Raw genomic sequence first — 17,079 nt, forward strand, 5'->3', positions numbered from 1 at the left:
ACACCATCACAGAACATCGAAAAGACTTCACCAAATGTTGATAGGTTTTTAATAAGGGCTACCTCTCCTAATCCTATTATTTACTAGACTAGATGTAGCGAAATTTGGTGAGAAATGTAAAAAAAAATCGTGATAACGTAAGAACAGACCAATGCCATCTGAAATGATGTTTCATTGCACTAAACATTCACAAAGAAAAACATGTTAAAAAAATCTAATCTCCCATTTGTATTGCGCACATCATAACAATTCTAGAGAATAAAATCTAGACATCAAAGTATGCATTACAGAGGAAAAGCAATTACTGCCCTCCCTAAAAGCTTAAACTAAAAGATACATTGGTTTCTCTTAAACTATGTCTCAATGAAGTCTGATATAGTAAGAATTTCTTCAACTCGGATTATCATTATCATGGCCACACTTCTACAAGGTCAACTCAAAGATTCCAAAAACGTATTAATATCTAACAAGGATAGCAGTATAATACTATTTAGCTTTGAAGACTTTTAGTAATCAAACAAGTTGTGAGTTTATCTATTTAGAGGTGACATGATCAGATAGCGAATTCAAAACAAACTGAAGTATTTGATAACTTAATCTTTTAGGGTTTGAAGTGAGCTCAAGGCAGAGATAAGATTGAAACTGTAACACGCAAGGTCACGATACCAGTGTGTACCATGGCCATAAGTTAAAGTACCCTTGAGGAAGTCGAATCTACAAACCCTTAAAATCTGAAGGACCATAGAAATTCCAGTTTCAACTTGACTGAAACAGTTAGCAGTATTAATCATACGCATAGCATTACAGAAGAAGTAAAAAGAAAAATGTTACCCAAAATCTTGAGTAATGTAAAATAAAGGTTTTGGACGAAAAACTGAAAATTCATTCTCACCCATTCTCAAAAAAAAAAAAAAAAAAAAACTTACAAGAATGAACAAACCATTCAAACCAGGTCCTAAAAATAAAAGTGATATAAATTTCTGCACATTCAAATATTTTTCTTCATTCACACTTTTAAAAAGATATCAAAATACCAAAACTGTTTTACTGTAAACTTTCCATACCCAAAAGAGGAACACAGAAAAGTACAACATATACAAAGAGAGAAAGAGTCAGGGCTTACTTACAACTGAGGGCAGTTTATTAAGAGGTCCCTACGTTTTTAGCTGGCCTACCCTACCTTCAAGTAGTGTAAAGATTACAAGCAACAATCTGTACTCCATGTGTACGAAAAGCAATTTCTTCATGTTTTTTTAAATCCAGTAAGGTATCATAGAATTATACCCAAAAAAAAACTCCCAACAAAAATGATCTGATCTAAACTCCCAACAAAAATGATCTAAACCTTCTTTTGTTCTTGAGACATCCGTTACTACTCATGGATAACACGGATATTAAGTACACTTCTAGACATTTTCGCTGATATGTTATCTTAGCACAGAAGCAAGGAAACAACTGGACCTAAGAATTATTCTCTTAGAGAGACAAGAAATGGCAAAATCCTTTTAGTGCAATGCTGTCATTAGAAGACCAAACAATCTCACATTTTAATAATTTTATCTTCTTTTTCTTCGCGTTCCCTTTCTAGATCTAAGGAGTAGTTGACTGCTGGTTCTTAAACCTGCAGTACAACCGATTTTTTTATCGTATGTGAAGCCCCTTCTCATTTTATGATAATGAAGTGATTTGTGAGCGTGTGCTTGCTAGCAACCTCGTCGCAAGTACTTTTGACATGTCAGAGTTTATGGTACAGACATGCATGGGAGAGAGCATAACGACAAAACTGCCTTCATGACATCTGACAGACAGAGTAAACATATTCTGAACGTGTACATCTAAAGATATAACAAGTAATGACCAAAAAAACCCTAGGAAAACATCACATTAATTGTCTTTATTGCAAAAATTCTAAACAGTTCGGTCTCTCCTGTCAACCCATAGGCAGACACACATCAATCAGGAGAACTGTCTCGAATTAGTTTTGACATTGCACACATGCATAAATCACATTCGTACAACAAAATCACCAGAGAACTATAAAAATTATTTGGTTAATGACAGCTGAATGGGATGCGAGTCCTCTGACTCTGACCCATGCCCAGACTGGTGCGGAGGCTGAGAGCTATGTCTTGTTCCACATTGCACATAACTGTATCAGTGTACTGTCATCCGGGGGGGGGGGGGCTAAGTTGTTTTTTAACAGAGTATCCCAATCTGATCTTCATATACTTTTCTCTAGAAATTAAAATATCTATTGAATTCAGCGAACAATCCCTAAACAATGTCCATCCCTGAAAAAGAGCACATTTCCTTGCCTCTATAGTTCATCTTTTTCCTGAGCTTGTAAGTAGTCGGGGAGTTTGTCACTAGCACACCTAAAGCCAAGATTAGCAGCTGAGCTGTCTGGAGTATTTTGACTTCTGGCGACACATCGATATCTGTAGCAGTAGGACTGTGGACAAACAAATCAGGAGGAGAATTACCTACAAAACACTCACAGATAAATCAGGGGGCTCTCGTGGCCTAGAGGTTAAGGTGTAGGCCTCTCATTCAAAGGTCCCGGGTTCGAATCCGGGTAGCAACCGAAAAAAAATTTTCTCTAAATTTGTCTCCTTTCACCTACTTTCCTGCTCTCTAGCAATGTTCTGTCGTCTGCTTTCGTCTTCTCTTTCTGCCCCCACTCCCTCATCTCTTTTGCCCCCTTCCTCTGGGCTCCTGATTCTTTTTACAGCCTTTCTACTCCTACTCCTTGGCTTCTTCTTACTGCTGTCTTTCAGCCACACCCCTGATCTTCTGGTAGGATAGATCTACACCTAGCCTTCTCGGACAAGGGCGTAAAATCTCGGAGGGCCCCTGTGCAAGTTGCGCAAGTTAAAGATCCCTTGGAGGTCTAAAATCGATAAGAGTAGGCTTCGGCCGCCACCTGGGCAAAATTCAAAATTTCCTACCAACTGAAAAAGTTTAATGTGTCCCGCGCGCTCATATGACCTTATGCAGTTGCGAGCGCCGTAAAACACTTACAAAAACAAACAAACAGATAAATCATAAATCTAAAAGTCTTGAACCCTTCATACACAGTAAATAAAGCACTTCTCAAAGAAGTAAACAAGTAGTATCATGTAAGCTTAAGTTTTGAAGAGATGGTATTGGTACTAAAGTCAAGTGAAAATATGTCTCATGATATCAACTCCTCAAAGACTGATCGGGTCTACATCAACACTTTGCCACCTCATATCACCAAAGATAGTAAATAACAAGATGGACCACTCAGCCAAAAAAGTGTCCGCAGGAAGTATGCTCTTTGCTTCAGATGGCGCTGCAGTCTGTTTTGAAGCTCTCTTTCGTTTTTCCAGAAGAAAAATAGGAATAGCACCTCCTTGCGTGCGCAGATCGACTGCTGTTCATCAGCAGTTCGGGTTCGTTCAGTACGGAATTTTAGTTTTTTTTAATTTTAATGACCTCTCGCCTTTCATTCTAAAGTCAAATTAAACGAAGAAAACAATCACTCTTTCCTCCAGAAGAGGTTTTTTGTCAGCGTAACCATTTTAAAAAAGCGTTCTTCCGAAATTCATTCAAAAACTTGCTAGTTTCACTTTGATTTTTTTAACTCAAGTGGGATAACTCTGTTCGCTAAAGGTGCGCTTTTGTGAAGAGGGCGCCACCGAATTTTGAGGACACTTTTTTAATTGGCTCAAAGAGAGAAGTGGCCCCTCTTGTTATGTAGACTCTTTGATATCACCGATTGGCGATGTTAACCACCCAGTTTCTTTGGATTTTCCCCAAAATATGATGGCAAAGTCCTGAGATCAGGCAAATGTATTAACGAGAAGAAAGAAGAAAAAGGAGGTACCCACCTTGTGACATTGGAATGAACCACCTTTCTTTGTTTTATCCGTGCCCTTCTCAGGACCTTTCTGTTGGTGAAATAAACAGTGCCCACAGATGAAATTACAGTTTTCATGTACAGTACAATCCTCTTAAAAGAAACTAATAGCGAAGAGATTGTCAGGAATTTTAACAGGAAGATTTGAAAAAAGTTATTTCCAATGATAAGTTACTTACTTCGAAACTGGGCGCCGCTTAACATGATTCAGAAGACAGTGAAGTGAATACTCTGCGTCACATTTCAAACACAATCTTTAAAAAGCTTTATAGGAAACTGATTATTTTTTATTTTTTATTTTTAATGAGAGCGTGGCATTAAGCTATAAAAAGTTTAAAATCCTTTGTGCAGTGATCATCAGATTTTATTAAATCCTTTTCTATGATATGTTACATCATTTTCTAAATTGTTATAATTCAAGATCTCCTCACAGTTCTCAGAGATGTTGAATGAGAATCGTTAGTGGTCATGATAGGAACTAAGATGTGAATTATCTCAAAAAATGATTTTTAACGATAATTAATTATATCTCATTAACTATGTTATGTGCGTTACTATGTAACTATTAGAGGTACCAAATATCATAACACTCAAAATACACTGATTTTTCATACTGGATTCTTGGAGTCATGCGGAGAATGTTTTGTGATCCACCAATCTTGTGTCCACTCCCACACATTACCAATGATGTTTTTTAGTCCAAATTTGTTCTGCTCTGGAAAAGCTGTGACCTAAAAAGAAAAAGAAATGAATAAAATCAAATTAGAAAGAAAATATTTTGGATAAAAAATGCACATCCCATCATGTCAAAGTCAAAGGAGGCACACAAAAAATGCAAACAAAACTGAAACTGAAACTTGCCTCCCAGGGTCATATTCAACAAGAACAGCTATGCATCTTTGAGAATTATTTTTATTTGTTAATTTGAAAAATTTTCAGTCTTTACACAGAAGAAAGTTAAGAGCTTAAGAAAACCATTAGTGTTAAACTGTTGATTTATAACAAAAGAATCAGTTGTTGTAGAAAAAGGTTCGTGGGAGGTCCAAATAGGCCTAAACGCTATATGTGTAAGGAAGATGTTGATCTGAGATGACAATCAGTCGCCTCATGGCTGAGCAGCATAATTCTATTACTATCATAATTCTGCTTAATACAATGTAACAGTTATAAAATTTAGCGTTATCAAAAGGCACAGCTTAGAGTATGTCCAAAAACTTTCAAATTGATTAGCACACTTTCCGTGATTTTTTAGACAGAAAAAAGTACTTATCAAAAGCCACAGCTCAGAGTATGTGCGAATACTTTCAAATTGTCTAGCCCTCTTTCCCCATTTTTTGAGAAGGAAAAAAGTTTCCCTCAGTGGCTGTAGTAGCATTTTCCTTTTTTGAGTCATATTGATTCGTTAAAGGAATAAAATATAGTATTATAGTATGAGTATGTCAGGATAATGAGAAATGTTCCAGGTCTTTAAACAAACACAATCTCACAAACACATATTATTCTCAGATTCAGATTCTGCCTTACCATTACCAGCCTTATCAGAAGCCTACTCTTACTGATTTTAGACAACCAAGGGATCTTTAAGGTGCGCAACTTGCACACGGGGCCTCCGAGATTTTTTCCCCTTGTCCGAGAAGGCTAAGTGTAGAACTTTCCTTCAGCCGCCACCCGGGCAAAATTTTAAATTTCCTACCAACTGAAAATGATAGGTGTGTCCCGCGCGCTCATATTATTATGACCTTATGCAGTTGCTAGCGCCGTAAAACATTTACTAAAAAAAAAACCCAAAAAAACTCACTGGACTCGTTCCTACATAGCCATCTTCTGCTGTATTCTCTTTGGGAAATTCCCCTTGCCAGATATTCATCCAATGCTCGCCTTTTGGAGTCAGGTTGTTTCCCCAAGGGAAAAGTCTGGTTTGACGGGAGAAAAAAGCGACATTGTGTCAAGGTATAAGAAGCACAAATTGAAAAAAAAAATCCCACAACCTTGACACATTACATTTCTATTTCAAAGGTCTTTACCTAGATTTCTATACACAATTCTATTTTTATCTGCCAATTGTCGACAACATTTGAAATTTCTAAGACCGTTCTTGACTGGTTCAGGCCCTTTTTTAGCTCAATTGGTATCATACTAGAGTAGGGAGTGGATGGCTCGGGTTCAAATCCCAGACGGGGTGCTCTTGAAATTAACACTTTCCACCCATGCAGCGCGCAGAGCGTGCAACACTTATCCCTACGGATCAGGATATAGATGCGGTACATGATATTTATCACACCGGCGCCGATCAGCCTCCCAAGGGGAAAAGGGACGACTTCTTACAGTCACCGATCTGCGTCCCGTGGGGGCAAAGTATTAAATCATTTTGTGGAATTTTCATAGCTCTCAACTCATTCGGCTCCGTCCTATCGGAGAAGGACATAAAATTACAAGGTCACAACTCCTAAATAACCTACTCGGGTGTTGATAAGGGCTCTAAACCCATACACTATACACTTTTACTCAACTGGTTCAAATTTTATTTTCCAGGACTAGATCTACTTCAAATTTTATCAGGACGGACGTACGTATTCAGTAGTTGTGCACAGAATCCAATCAAGTCTGTCTTGATCTTGTTTATGACACACCACAAGGGTCAGTTTTAGGTCCAGTTCTATAGGCCCTACTCACTTTACCTTTTGGCCATATTAGAAAATGTTATTTTTTAAAATAGTCTCTCTCTCTCTCTCTCTCTGTCTGTCTCTCCCTCCCTCCCTCTCTCTCTCTCTCTCTCTCTCTCTCTCTCTCTCTCTCCCTCTCTCTCCTTCCCCTCTCTTTCTCGCTCTCTCCCTCTCTCTGTCTCCCTCTTCCCTCTCCCTCTCCCTCTCTCTCTCTCTCTCTCTCTCTCTCTCTCTCTCGCTCTCTCTCTCCCCCTTAACACATAGATCACTGGTTAGTCAAATCAAAACTTTTTTTAACCGTACAAAATCTAAAGTATCTAAAAGAACAGACAGGAAAGGAAAAAAAACCCATCTCATTATCATCCAGATTACAAACCTGTTTTCTTTCCCACCTTTACAAGCATACTCAAATTCTGCCTCTGTCGGCAATCTTTTGCCTGCCCATGCACAGAATGCAACAGCATCATTCCACGAGGCATGAAGAACAGGGTGGTCCATTCTAAGAAATAAAACCAGAAAACCAACATCATATTTTTTTAGTTTTAGTAAGTGTTCTAAGGCATTTGCAACACAATAAAGTCATATAAGTGCCAAAGATTAGAGGTGTTACAGGAGAGTAATAAATGTAAAAAAGAAGGAGGAGAGACCTGGACGATAGATGTTTGATAGGAAAGAAGGAGCAAACCACACCAGAGCACCCGCCACCCACCCTCTAAACATCATATAGAAAATATCATCGTATAGAAAATATCAAAAGACAAAAGTTGAAGAGAAGAGCACTGGAACTTCAATAATGGTGCAAAACTATTTTTCTTTAAAACTCAGAAACCATTGATATATAGACAGAAGAGACAATCTTTGCAATAGATAATTACAAAACAGTAAGCCATTCCATTTTAGCTTGTCTTACAATACTGCAACACTATCAAGAAAAAAAAAAGCAAACTAAAAAGATAAAGATGAAGTACATCCATCGCATATATATATATAGAGTAAAAACCATACGTAGAGTTACATATCAATGTACCACAGGGAAAAGAAACATGGTACCCTCTCTGCTGATTAAACTGTCCCCGTGGTTTTATGAAAAAAAAAAATCTGAAATGATGAAAACTGAGCCCAAAAATGTGCAATTATGTGATTCTGTTCATGAAGAATGATACTGGAAAATAATCAGAAATTATGCAAAAATTGATCAAATATGGCTAAATTATGCGGGGCGCATAAAACCTCGGAGACAGATTGAACAAGAGGTTTCCCTACAGAAGAAACCCAAGTGCACAGCAAAAAAAAACCCAACTAACTAAGCATCCGCACCCATCTTTGTCTGAGCAAGGCATGGTAAAATAGAATACTGCCTAAAAAGAAAAATTGTATCCCAAACTTTTCTCGGAGCAAGGCATGGTAAAAAAGAATACTACTGCTTAAAAAGAAGAATTGTATCATTAACCTTTCTCGGAGCAAGGCGTGGTAAAATAGAATACTGCCTAAAAGAAAAATTGTACCACAAACCTTTCGTTAATGTCTGAGTCTGGGCCTTCCGGATGCCGCCAGTCAGCCCCGTCAACAGGCAACCACCAGGGGGCTGCAGCCACCTATTATTAATAATAATAATATATAAATAATATATAACATTTATATAGCGCATTTCCCTAAAAAAGTAGCTCAATGCGCTTTACATTGGAATACCCATTTTCAAAATCTTTCTTACTACTTCTTTTCTTCTCATGCAATATATATCAAAGCACACACACACACATACACACACACACACACACACACACACACACACACACACACACACACACACAGAGACTATTTTCATTCAGACGTAGGCACAGAACGCTAAAAGCTTTTATGAAAGATAGGCCTGTAGGAACAGATTATTACAAATAAGTAAGTTATGTGCACACAAATTGTGTCAGTTGGAGGGGGGTGGGGGGGGTAACCATGCAAAGTCACATATGTACATTATGTGTTATGATGCAGTGGAAGCAAGCACTCGTCCATTTTTAGGCATTTTGAGTTATAGTTATTGGTATCATCTAACATTTGCCCATTTGTCCTTCTTTTGATGAAACAAATACTTATCTATCTTGAATAGAATTCTAAATATATTTGGTGATTGAAAGAGAAAAGTTAGATGACTCCCAAAACTTGAAAGTTCTTGGAAACTGCAAAACTACATGATATTTCTGCGTTAAATCAACACTTTGATACAGTGAAACTCTCCCAGAAATGTGTTTTCAAATGGATATTTATAGGTGTTGGGCCAAAAAAAACAAAAATTTGATAAAAATTGCCAAACGAGCAGAAAAATACAGGTATCTTCGATTTCATTATTTTAACAAGTGCCTGATCTCACCGGGCTGCCTCACATATTATATTATACTCCTGTAGCTTCATGTGATAGCTAGTATTTTTCAATCATAAAAAGCATTTTCTGTTCAGGTAGACTTTGCAACAGAAAGCATTGTGCATCTATTCTTACTGAACATTAATTAAAGTGTAAATTGTAAGTTATTACAGGTACTACTTCAGAGAAATAACACATCTACATCTACTTCAAAACCTTCAGGTGCAGGACAACCTTGCTTAAAGGTAGGCCATCTTCAATCCCATTCATATTATACAATTTGCACAATCTCTTCTCCTTTGGCAGTCCATATTTTTCAACTGATTATATATCCATCAGTGAACTTAAGCTTCCAACTTTAAAGCAGTTAAAGGTGGCAGCGAGAAGAATGTTCCACTAAAAACAATGTCTTTATAATTCTTGCCAAAGTTCTCAAAATAAAATCTCCAGTTTTCCATAAAAATGTGTTGAAATTACGTTTTCTGTTAATTGCTGCTACAAGTTGCTTTTTGTTTCCTACATGATATCGTAATATAGGTTGATGCAGACACGACAACAGCACACATTTAGCTTTGTGTGTTGCTGCTCTTGGTATACAACGGTAACATTTTTTAGACTGAGCACATTTTGTTCACATTTGTTACAGGTACTTCCATTATTTATATTTTACAAGCTGTCTAGCTTTGAGTTGTATGTACATATCTATATTCGCTTCAGACACATCAAAAGGGTGAGGGACGAGAAACAAAAATGAAATGATTGTTCATCTAATACTAAAACTAATATGACACAACATTATAATTATATAATATGTTCACGGAGCCTTCATGTCTTGAACAAAAAACAAAAAATTCTTACCATTTGCGTGATTTTTTTCTTTGTCTCCTCACTTATGTACGATTCCATCACAAAAGAATTGCCAAATCCTTCAGCCTGCAACATAAAAGAAAAACAACATTCATCCCTAGGATTGTATCAAAAAGCTTCCCTTGACAGCAATAAATTATCTAAAATTCTGCTTCGTTTTCCGTCATCTCATGGGATGGAACGCTTGAAGCAGGCCAAAATATGAAATTATACATCACTGACTAAAACCGGCAGTGGATGCTCCTTCTAAAAGAAGCTTGAGTGCCGTGTACGTAACCTCAACAGCGCCTGCAAACTGCATTCAGGGCGCCATGAACGTAGCCTGCCAAATAACTATGTTCGGGGTGCCGTGAACGTAGCCTACAAAGTAGCCTACTCGGCAACTGCGATTTAATTAATTTTAGCCTTAGAAGCAAGAACAAAAGCAATTTTCTTTCTTAAACAAGATGTTGGTGTCACATTTAGAAACAGATCGAGACATCATATTGGCACGTAGGAAATGTATAAATCAGTATTCACTCACCTCTGTTTTATACTTTGTATCCTCGACAAACCTCTGAAATTCACTGTTGCTCACTTCATACTTGTCCATGTAAAAGGAATCCAAAGTTACTTTCCTTGATGGCATTTCTCCATCAGCAACGAAAATAGGATCATCCGTGCCCATATGGAAGGTACCTCCAGGAATAAAAACCATACTATTGGTTCTAAAAGACTTAATGTCGTTTTGCTTGTCGCTTTTTTCATCATTCACTTTCAGTGGATCATCTTGCTTTTGAGTTTCTCCCTCAGCGTCGACGCCCACTGAACCAGACGGGTCTGAAGACTCGGGGGCCTGTGACTTTTTAATAGGAACCTGAGCACTCTGACGGTTGACTTTGCAACCGCAGTCGCTTTCTGGTGCGTTTTCAGCTGAATTCCCACACTGACCATCAGCAAAAACTACATGACTATACGGGCAAATGATTAGAAGAAGGGCAGCGACAACAAAATATCTCATGATGGGAGCCGCCATGTTTGTATACATGCAGCGTACTGTGCTTCAAACGCGAAAGATCTGAGAATCCTGCCCACCGCCCAGAAAAGATTTCGTTTTTTTGTCTAGGGCCAAGATCCAGGTCGACATCAATTTAGACCTAGATCTAGATCTAGATCTACAACAATAACTTTCTATCCGGCAATAGCTTAAAATATAAAAGTGTATTGGCGCGTTCAATTTGCTTGGAGTGAAATTTTTCAGACATTCAATTGATTGTGTACTTCCAGAAAGTTACAGAGGAATGCACACATCTGACTTTCGTTATCAACGTCGGCCAAGCGGTCTCCCGGCCCCAGCAACGTTTGCGTGTCACTACTGACGCTGTGGAAAGAACAAGTGGCTGTGACTGTGAGTCAGTCCTTCGATAAATGACCTGACCTGTGCAATGCGTTCCAAATTCTTGTAGTTCGTGAACCTTTTTTAGGAAAAGAAAAGTCAACAAGTAGAATGAGTAGGCCTACATCAGCTGTCCTTTGGTTTAATTCCATTATTAAGTCAATTAAGTTTATTTCAAAGACAACACTAGATCTATAAATAATAAACTATCGGTAGTTGTCGGGTGTATTACAGTGTAACGATGGTTAATTTTCATGCTACTTTTTTTAAAAATCGTATTCTCCAAAGTTGTGGTTATCTAACGTTTTATATATAATATACATATATTATACTTTAAAAAATCAGAAGCATTTTTCTTTCAGAAGGACTTCTGTAACGAGCGACCACCCAAATAAACACAATAAAGAAGAGACTTACCCTAACCCTAACCCTACCCGAAACCCTAATCCTACCCCAAACTTAAACCTTAACCCTACCCCAACCCCAACCCCTGCCCCCCACCCCTACCCCTACCCTTATCCCTATCCCCTACCCCTCTGTTCTACTTTGTCTCATAGTAGTCGCCCGATGGAAGTCCTCCCTCTTTCTTTTTATTCAGTCATGGGGGCTCTCCTGGTCTAGAGGTAGGCTTATGGTGTTCGCCTCTCATTCATTAGGTCCCCCAGGTTCGAAACCTGACAGCGGCAGAAAACGTTCTTCTCTAAAAAATGATCTCCATTCATCTTTCCTGTTAATCTTCATCTTCTGTCATCTGCTTTCATCTCCTCTTATTCTGCCCCCCCCCCCTTTTAACCCCCTCTTCTTTGGCTCCTGATTCTTTCCCACTGCCTTTCTCTAACTGCTACTTCTACTCTTTGGCTCTTGCTTCTGTCTTTCAGCCGCACCCCTAATCTTAAGGTAGGTGAGATCTCTATAGCCTTCTCGGATAAGGGTGAAAAAAATCTCAGAGGTCCAGCAGTGTGTAAGTTGTGAACGTTAAAGATCCCTTAGTGGTCCTAAAATCAATAAGAGCAGGCATCAGCTGCCAACCGGGCTAAAAATATGAAATTAATTCCAACCGAACTGAAAATATTTAATGTGTCCAGCGTGCTCATATGATGATATATAACCATATATTATGCAGTTGTGAGCGCCGTAAAACACTTTTGTCAAAACAAAATAACGATCAGTTCAGCAGTGAATGTGTGTCATATATTTACAATTTCTCTATCCTACTGGAAAAAAAAAGTTGTGTTAATGTTGTAACATTGCCATTTGATTTACTGCAGGTATCTATTTGCGGAAGCAATGGCTGATATTGGATGGGGCTGGTTGGCCAGCATGGAATCCTACGGAGCTCTAGGCGACACTTTTGCAGATTACAAAACTCTCACAGAAGAAGAAATTGCTTCAAAGAAATATTCGTCACTTCGGCATGCTGCCCATGGAATGATATTTGCAAGGAAAAACAAGCTATTGTGGGACCTTTATGATATGTTGGGTCTTGTGATGGTATGTTATAAAGATGTCACCTTTTGGAAATCTAGTGTACCACTTGAAATATGTGATATACACTGTAACACGGATAGCTAGAAATTCATCGGGACTGGTCTCGTTAGTTCAATTGAGGGATCCGTAGTTCGAGGGATATCTTACAAAGATAAAGTTTGAAGAAAAAATACGAGACCGCAGGCACAGTTCGACGGATGTGTGATGTCGAGTTTTCTGTGTTCGACCTATCTTTGTTATACTGTTTAATATGTTTTAGACTGGACAAATCTGTAGCTGTATATATGATATATGTTAGAAGAAAGCTTGTTTTGAAATGACTTCAAATTAAAAATATGGAATGTAGCAAACTTTGATAACAGAAATTATGAAACATTTTTGTAAGGTGTATTTTTTTAAAATATGAAATACAACAAACTTTGATGACAGAAATGAGACATTTTCTGAAGGTAACTTGTCTCTCTACAGAAACTACAATGACCTACCGATTTATTTGAAATGTTTTCCTACTTTAACATTGAAAACACTTTTTTTATGTTGGTAGATGCAAATGAGATTCGACGGAGTACTGGGATTTCCTGGAGGACTCGTGGATGAGGGAGAGACACCGGTGGAGGCTGTCAATCGTGAAATGAAAGAAGAAATCTGCCTTGACTTGGACAAGTATTCCTTTTCAGAAGACCATTGTATCAGCATTCAGCTGAATGAAAAGAAAGGACTGGTTCTATACTTTTACCAGATGGAGGTCTCTTGTGAGGATTTTGTAGCAATGGAGCACAACATCATCAATGCTCCTGACTTTGGTGTTGAGGTATGTAAATATGTGGGGAGAAGTGGGCAAAGAAAAACAATTAATTGTGGGACCTTTATGATACCTACTGGTCTGGTGCAAAAATCTAAATTCCTACCAAAAACTGAAACTGAAAAATCTCTAGTCCGTATATAAACATTTAGAGTACCTTTGAAATCAGGAATGTTGCTGCCTGACCAGAAGTTAGGAACCTACTGAATAGAAAAAACGGTCATATACGTAAAAATCAGTAGCACTTCAGGTTGAGGAACCAGTAGCCATCTACTCATCTAACAGAGAAAAACAGTGTAATAAACTGTCGGACACCCTTACACCTTAACCTTCTTTGATTCTAAACGGATTGATGATGTCGCTCCTTTGGTGCATATCAAGGAGGTCAAGATCTGAAGGGAGGGAAGTATAGTACTTGGGCAATCTACTTCCTCTACGTCTTCTGCGCAGGCAAAGCTGTATCATGCAGATCAGTTGAAGTGTGAAATGGAGAAGACCACACTTATTGTGTATTGTTTCATTTTTGAACTTTCAGGAGAAAGATTTGCCTTGTGTCATGAAATCTTTACATATACCGTGTACCTATGTGTTCCAACATTGATGGTCTTTAGGACTTCAATTGACACTTACATGTAACACTACATGAAGAAAAAAACAATGCAAAAATACACAGCAGAGTCTCTGTAAACAAATATCAGTGGACTTGCCAGATTTTCTTGGGTTTAGCCTGATTTTCAGTTTAGAGAGGTTGCTCAAATAAAACGGAAAAAAAATTGGGGTTTAAATTTTCTATCGGTTTAGCTGCTTCAAATTTAACTTGTTCAGTTTAAGGAGACTCCACTGTATTAACCTGAATTCCTATCCCCACCACTTTCAAAAGCTTTAATTAAAACTCACTAGACAGGTGACTGTATGATTTGTGAGGCAGCGGGGTGAAACAAGGCACTCGTCAAAATAATGATAGTCAAGAAACTGGCATTTTTCAGCAAGCTTGGGAATTTTTATAGAAAAAAAATATTTGTTTTTTGGCTCAACACCTTTCGTGCCCTTTATAGAACACATGTTTTTGTGGGTTTTGCTGAAGAACGTTGGTTTAAGGTATAAAAGATATAAATGTTTAGTTTCCATGGACTCTCATGCTAAAGATATAACTCAACTTTGGCGGCCTTTTTCTTGCCAATTTTTCCTCTGAAACCAGGTGACCCCCATGTCCTTCAATTGCCAATATCTTGACTTGTATCCAAGTTAAATGGATATTTTTTTAATCAAAAGCAAGGTAAATGGACAGACTTTAAGGTGATACCAGTAACTCCATATGCTCCCAAATTTGCAAGCACATGATTCCCCAGCGTCGTGACACATTTGTTATGCATCGTCAAAGCAGCTTGGGGGGGGGGCTCTCGTGGCCTAGAGGTTAAGATATTGGTCTCTCATTCAAAGTCCCTGGTTCGAATCCGGGTAGCAACCGAAAAATTTTCTCCTTAAAATTGTCTCTTTTCACCTCTTTTGCTGCTCTCTTGCAATATTCTGTCGTCTGCTTTCGTCTCCTTTTTCTACCCCCACCTCCTCACCTCCTTTGCCCCGTCCTCTGGGCTCCTGACTCTGTCTGCAGCCTTTCTACTGCTACTCCTTGGCTCCATCTTACTGCTGTCTTTCAGCCACACCTCTGATCTTCTGGTAGGAAAGATCTGCACCTAGCCTTCTCGGACAAGGGCGAAAAATCTCGGAGGGCCCGTATGCAAGTTGACCTCGTTAAAGATCCCTTGGTGGTCTAAAATCGATAAAGTAGACTTCGGCCACCACACAGGCAAAATTCAAAATTTCCTACCCTAATGTGTCCCACGCTCTCATATATCACCTTAATGTGTCCCACGCTCTCATATATCACCTTAATGTGTCCCACGCTCTCATATATCACCTTAATGTGTCCCACGCTCTCATATATCACCTTATGCAGCTGCGAGGGCTGTAAAACGCTTAAATCTACCAAAAGAAAGAAAAAAAAGGAAAAAAAGCAGCCTGTTTTTCATGCTACTCTTTTTCCTTAGCCGCCCTATATTTAATAAACATACTAATTAATTGCCAGTGCTATTCTGCCTTTAACATTTTGAATGTTGTTTTTTTTGGAGTTTTTTTTAAGTACATGAGAGAACATTTTGTGTGTTGTTAGTGCAGGAGTTACTCTGATGTTCTATCACCCTGAGGAGTCCAATACTGTGCTGCATGTCTGATCACATTTTATCTTTTGCTTGCAGTTACAGTTATGAGAGAGAAGTGCCTAATCATCATACTCTACTTTACTATTCCGATCCATGGACCATCTGGGTTCTAGCCCTTTTGCCTGGACCAAATCATCATCAAGTTTAGATCTTCGAATTTTGTCATAAATTATAGTCCTTTGAATCACCTCATGACAAGTTGAAATGGTCTGTTGCATATATTGATGCCTTAGTATACTCGCTGGACCACATCTTTTAATGAAAAGTAAAGGACATTGAACTCGAGGGCTGCTCACCAAGTAAATATTATATTTCTATACCTTGTCATTGCATATTAAAGTTAATATTACATACTTCTTTTAATGTTATCTTTATTATAGTCAGATTTATCATCATATTACTATTAATATTGTTTATCTATTTAACACTATCCACCCACGCATTGCGCAGTGCGCGCAACTCTTATCCCCACGGACCAGGATACAGATGCTGTACATGCTGTATCACACCGTCGCCGATCGGTGTACCGCGGGTGCAAAGTGTTAAACAATTTTTTTTAAATCTAATATCCTCTCATAGATGTTCACGTTTTCATTCTGACAGACCTTGGGTGTCTTGAGGGTTCCTCTGTACACAATGGGAGATGGACGTAGAGGATTCCCCGCCTTCCTGGACAACCAGTTCGCAGGAAACGCCAAATACCAGCTCATCCATGGTCTGAAAACTGCGAAGTTGTTGTCAGATGAACAAATATCTAAAGCTGTCAATTCTTGTTCACAAAAATGACAAATGGGAAGTTAACAATTTTTTGTGGTTGTATTTAATGTTTTAATGAAATTCCAGCGGGTCCATAAATTATTTTTGTGAAATCATAGAAATCGAGGTTCAAGAGAATAAAGAGAGGAGACATGTGGAAAGAGAGAGAGAGTTTGTTTATATATATATATATATTTATTGTATGGCCGGATATGATTCAATTGCAGACTAGGGCTCTGAGAACAATATTTTTGTACTTATTGTCAATTATGTCATGTTCCAGTCACTGAGATACATTGTCTTTTAAATACTGTAGTATTCTTGCAAGGGTTTTCTTTTTTTTTAGGAAAATTTTTAATTGTTAGTCTACAGTTACAAACAAAATAATACTGTTTTGCTTACTTACTCTCTCCCTGTGCCGCCGGACACAGTATAACATGGATAGGTCACACACAGAAGACTCGAAATCACGCATCAGTCGTAGGCCTACTGTGCCTGCAGTCCCGTGGGGGTTTTTTTCCTACTTCTTTATCTTTGTAAGATATCCTTCAAACTACAGATCCCTCGAACTACGGATCCCTCGAACTACTGAGGTCTGTCCCGACAAATTTGGAGCTATCCATGTTAAACTGTATAGGCCTACAAGGCAGAGAGCAGTCAACGCCACACG

The 17,079-nt window shown here is 38.3% G+C and overlaps 2 protein-coding genes across 3 annotated transcripts; one reads left to right on the forward strand and one right to left on the reverse strand.

Moving 5' to 3' along the window:
• Positions 1-1,554: 1,554 nt before the first annotated feature.
• On the reverse strand, positions 1,555-10,884 carry LOC101847033 (formylglycine-generating enzyme). Its single transcript, XM_005096926.3, has 8 exons — positions 10,293-10,884; positions 9,761-9,835; positions 8,059-8,141; positions 6,923-7,045; positions 5,682-5,796; positions 4,498-4,614; positions 3,855-3,914; positions 1,555-2,452 (listed from the first exon to the last, which is right to left on the reverse strand). Exons 1-8 carry the CDS (start codon positions 10,794-10,796, stop codon positions 2,318-2,320), a joined length of 1,212 nt encoding a protein of 403 aa, XP_005096983.1. The 5' UTR covers positions 10,797-10,884; the 3' UTR covers positions 1,555-2,317.
• Positions 10,885-10,899: 15 nt separating this feature from the next.
• LOC118477572 (U8 snoRNA-decapping enzyme-like) lies at positions 10,900-16,856 on the forward strand. 2 transcript variants are annotated; one of them, XM_035969376.1, is made up of 4 exons: positions 10,900-11,156; positions 12,413-12,635; positions 13,177-13,443; positions 16,257-16,856. In XM_035969376.1, the coding sequence occupies exons 2-4, from the start codon at positions 12,432-12,434 to the stop codon at positions 16,437-16,439; spliced, it is 654 nt and encodes a 217-aa protein (XP_035825269.1). In that variant the 5' UTR covers positions 10,900-11,156; positions 12,413-12,431; the 3' UTR covers positions 16,440-16,856. The 2 variants fall into 2 exon arrangements, with proteins under 2 accessions (XP_035825269.1, XP_035825270.1); XM_035969377.1 differs by having other exon boundaries at positions 11,143-11,259.
• Positions 16,857-17,079: the final 223 nt, after the last annotated feature.

This window comes from Aplysia californica, unplaced genomic scaffold (genome assembly GCF_000002075.1).
Source record: "Aplysia californica isolate F4 #8 unplaced genomic scaffold, AplCal3.0 scaffold00142, whole genome shotgun sequence".
Lineage (NCBI taxonomy): Eukaryota > Metazoa > Mollusca > Gastropoda > Aplysiida > Aplysiidae > Aplysia > Aplysia californica.

Excerpts from the sequence above, each read along its gene's own strand:
- LOC118477572 (XM_035969376.1), top strand. The coding sequence starts at position 12,432 with ATGGCTGATATTGGATGGGGCTGGTTGGCCAGCATGGAATCCTACGGA. Across the intron at positions 12,636-13,176 it reads ATATGTTGGGTCTTGTGATG|ATGCAAATGAGATTCGACGG; the intron begins GTATGTTATAAA and ends TTATGTTGGTAG. Across the intron at positions 13,444-16,256 it reads CTCCTGACTTTGGTGTTGAG|ACCTTGGGTGTCTTGAGGGT; the intron begins GTATGTAAATAT and ends TCATTCTGACAG.
- LOC101847033 (XM_005096926.3), bottom strand. The coding sequence starts at position 10,796 with ATGTATACAAACATGGCGGCTCCCATCATGAGATATTTTGTTGTCGCT. Across the intron at positions 9,836-10,292 it reads ATACAAAGTATAAAACAGAG|GCTGAAGGATTTGGCAATTC; the intron begins GTGAGTGAATAC and ends TTTATGTTGCAG. Across the intron at positions 4,615-5,681 it reads GCTATGTAGGAACGAGTCCA|GTCACAGCTTTTCCAGAGCA; the intron begins GTGAGTTTTTTT and ends TTTTCTTTTTAG.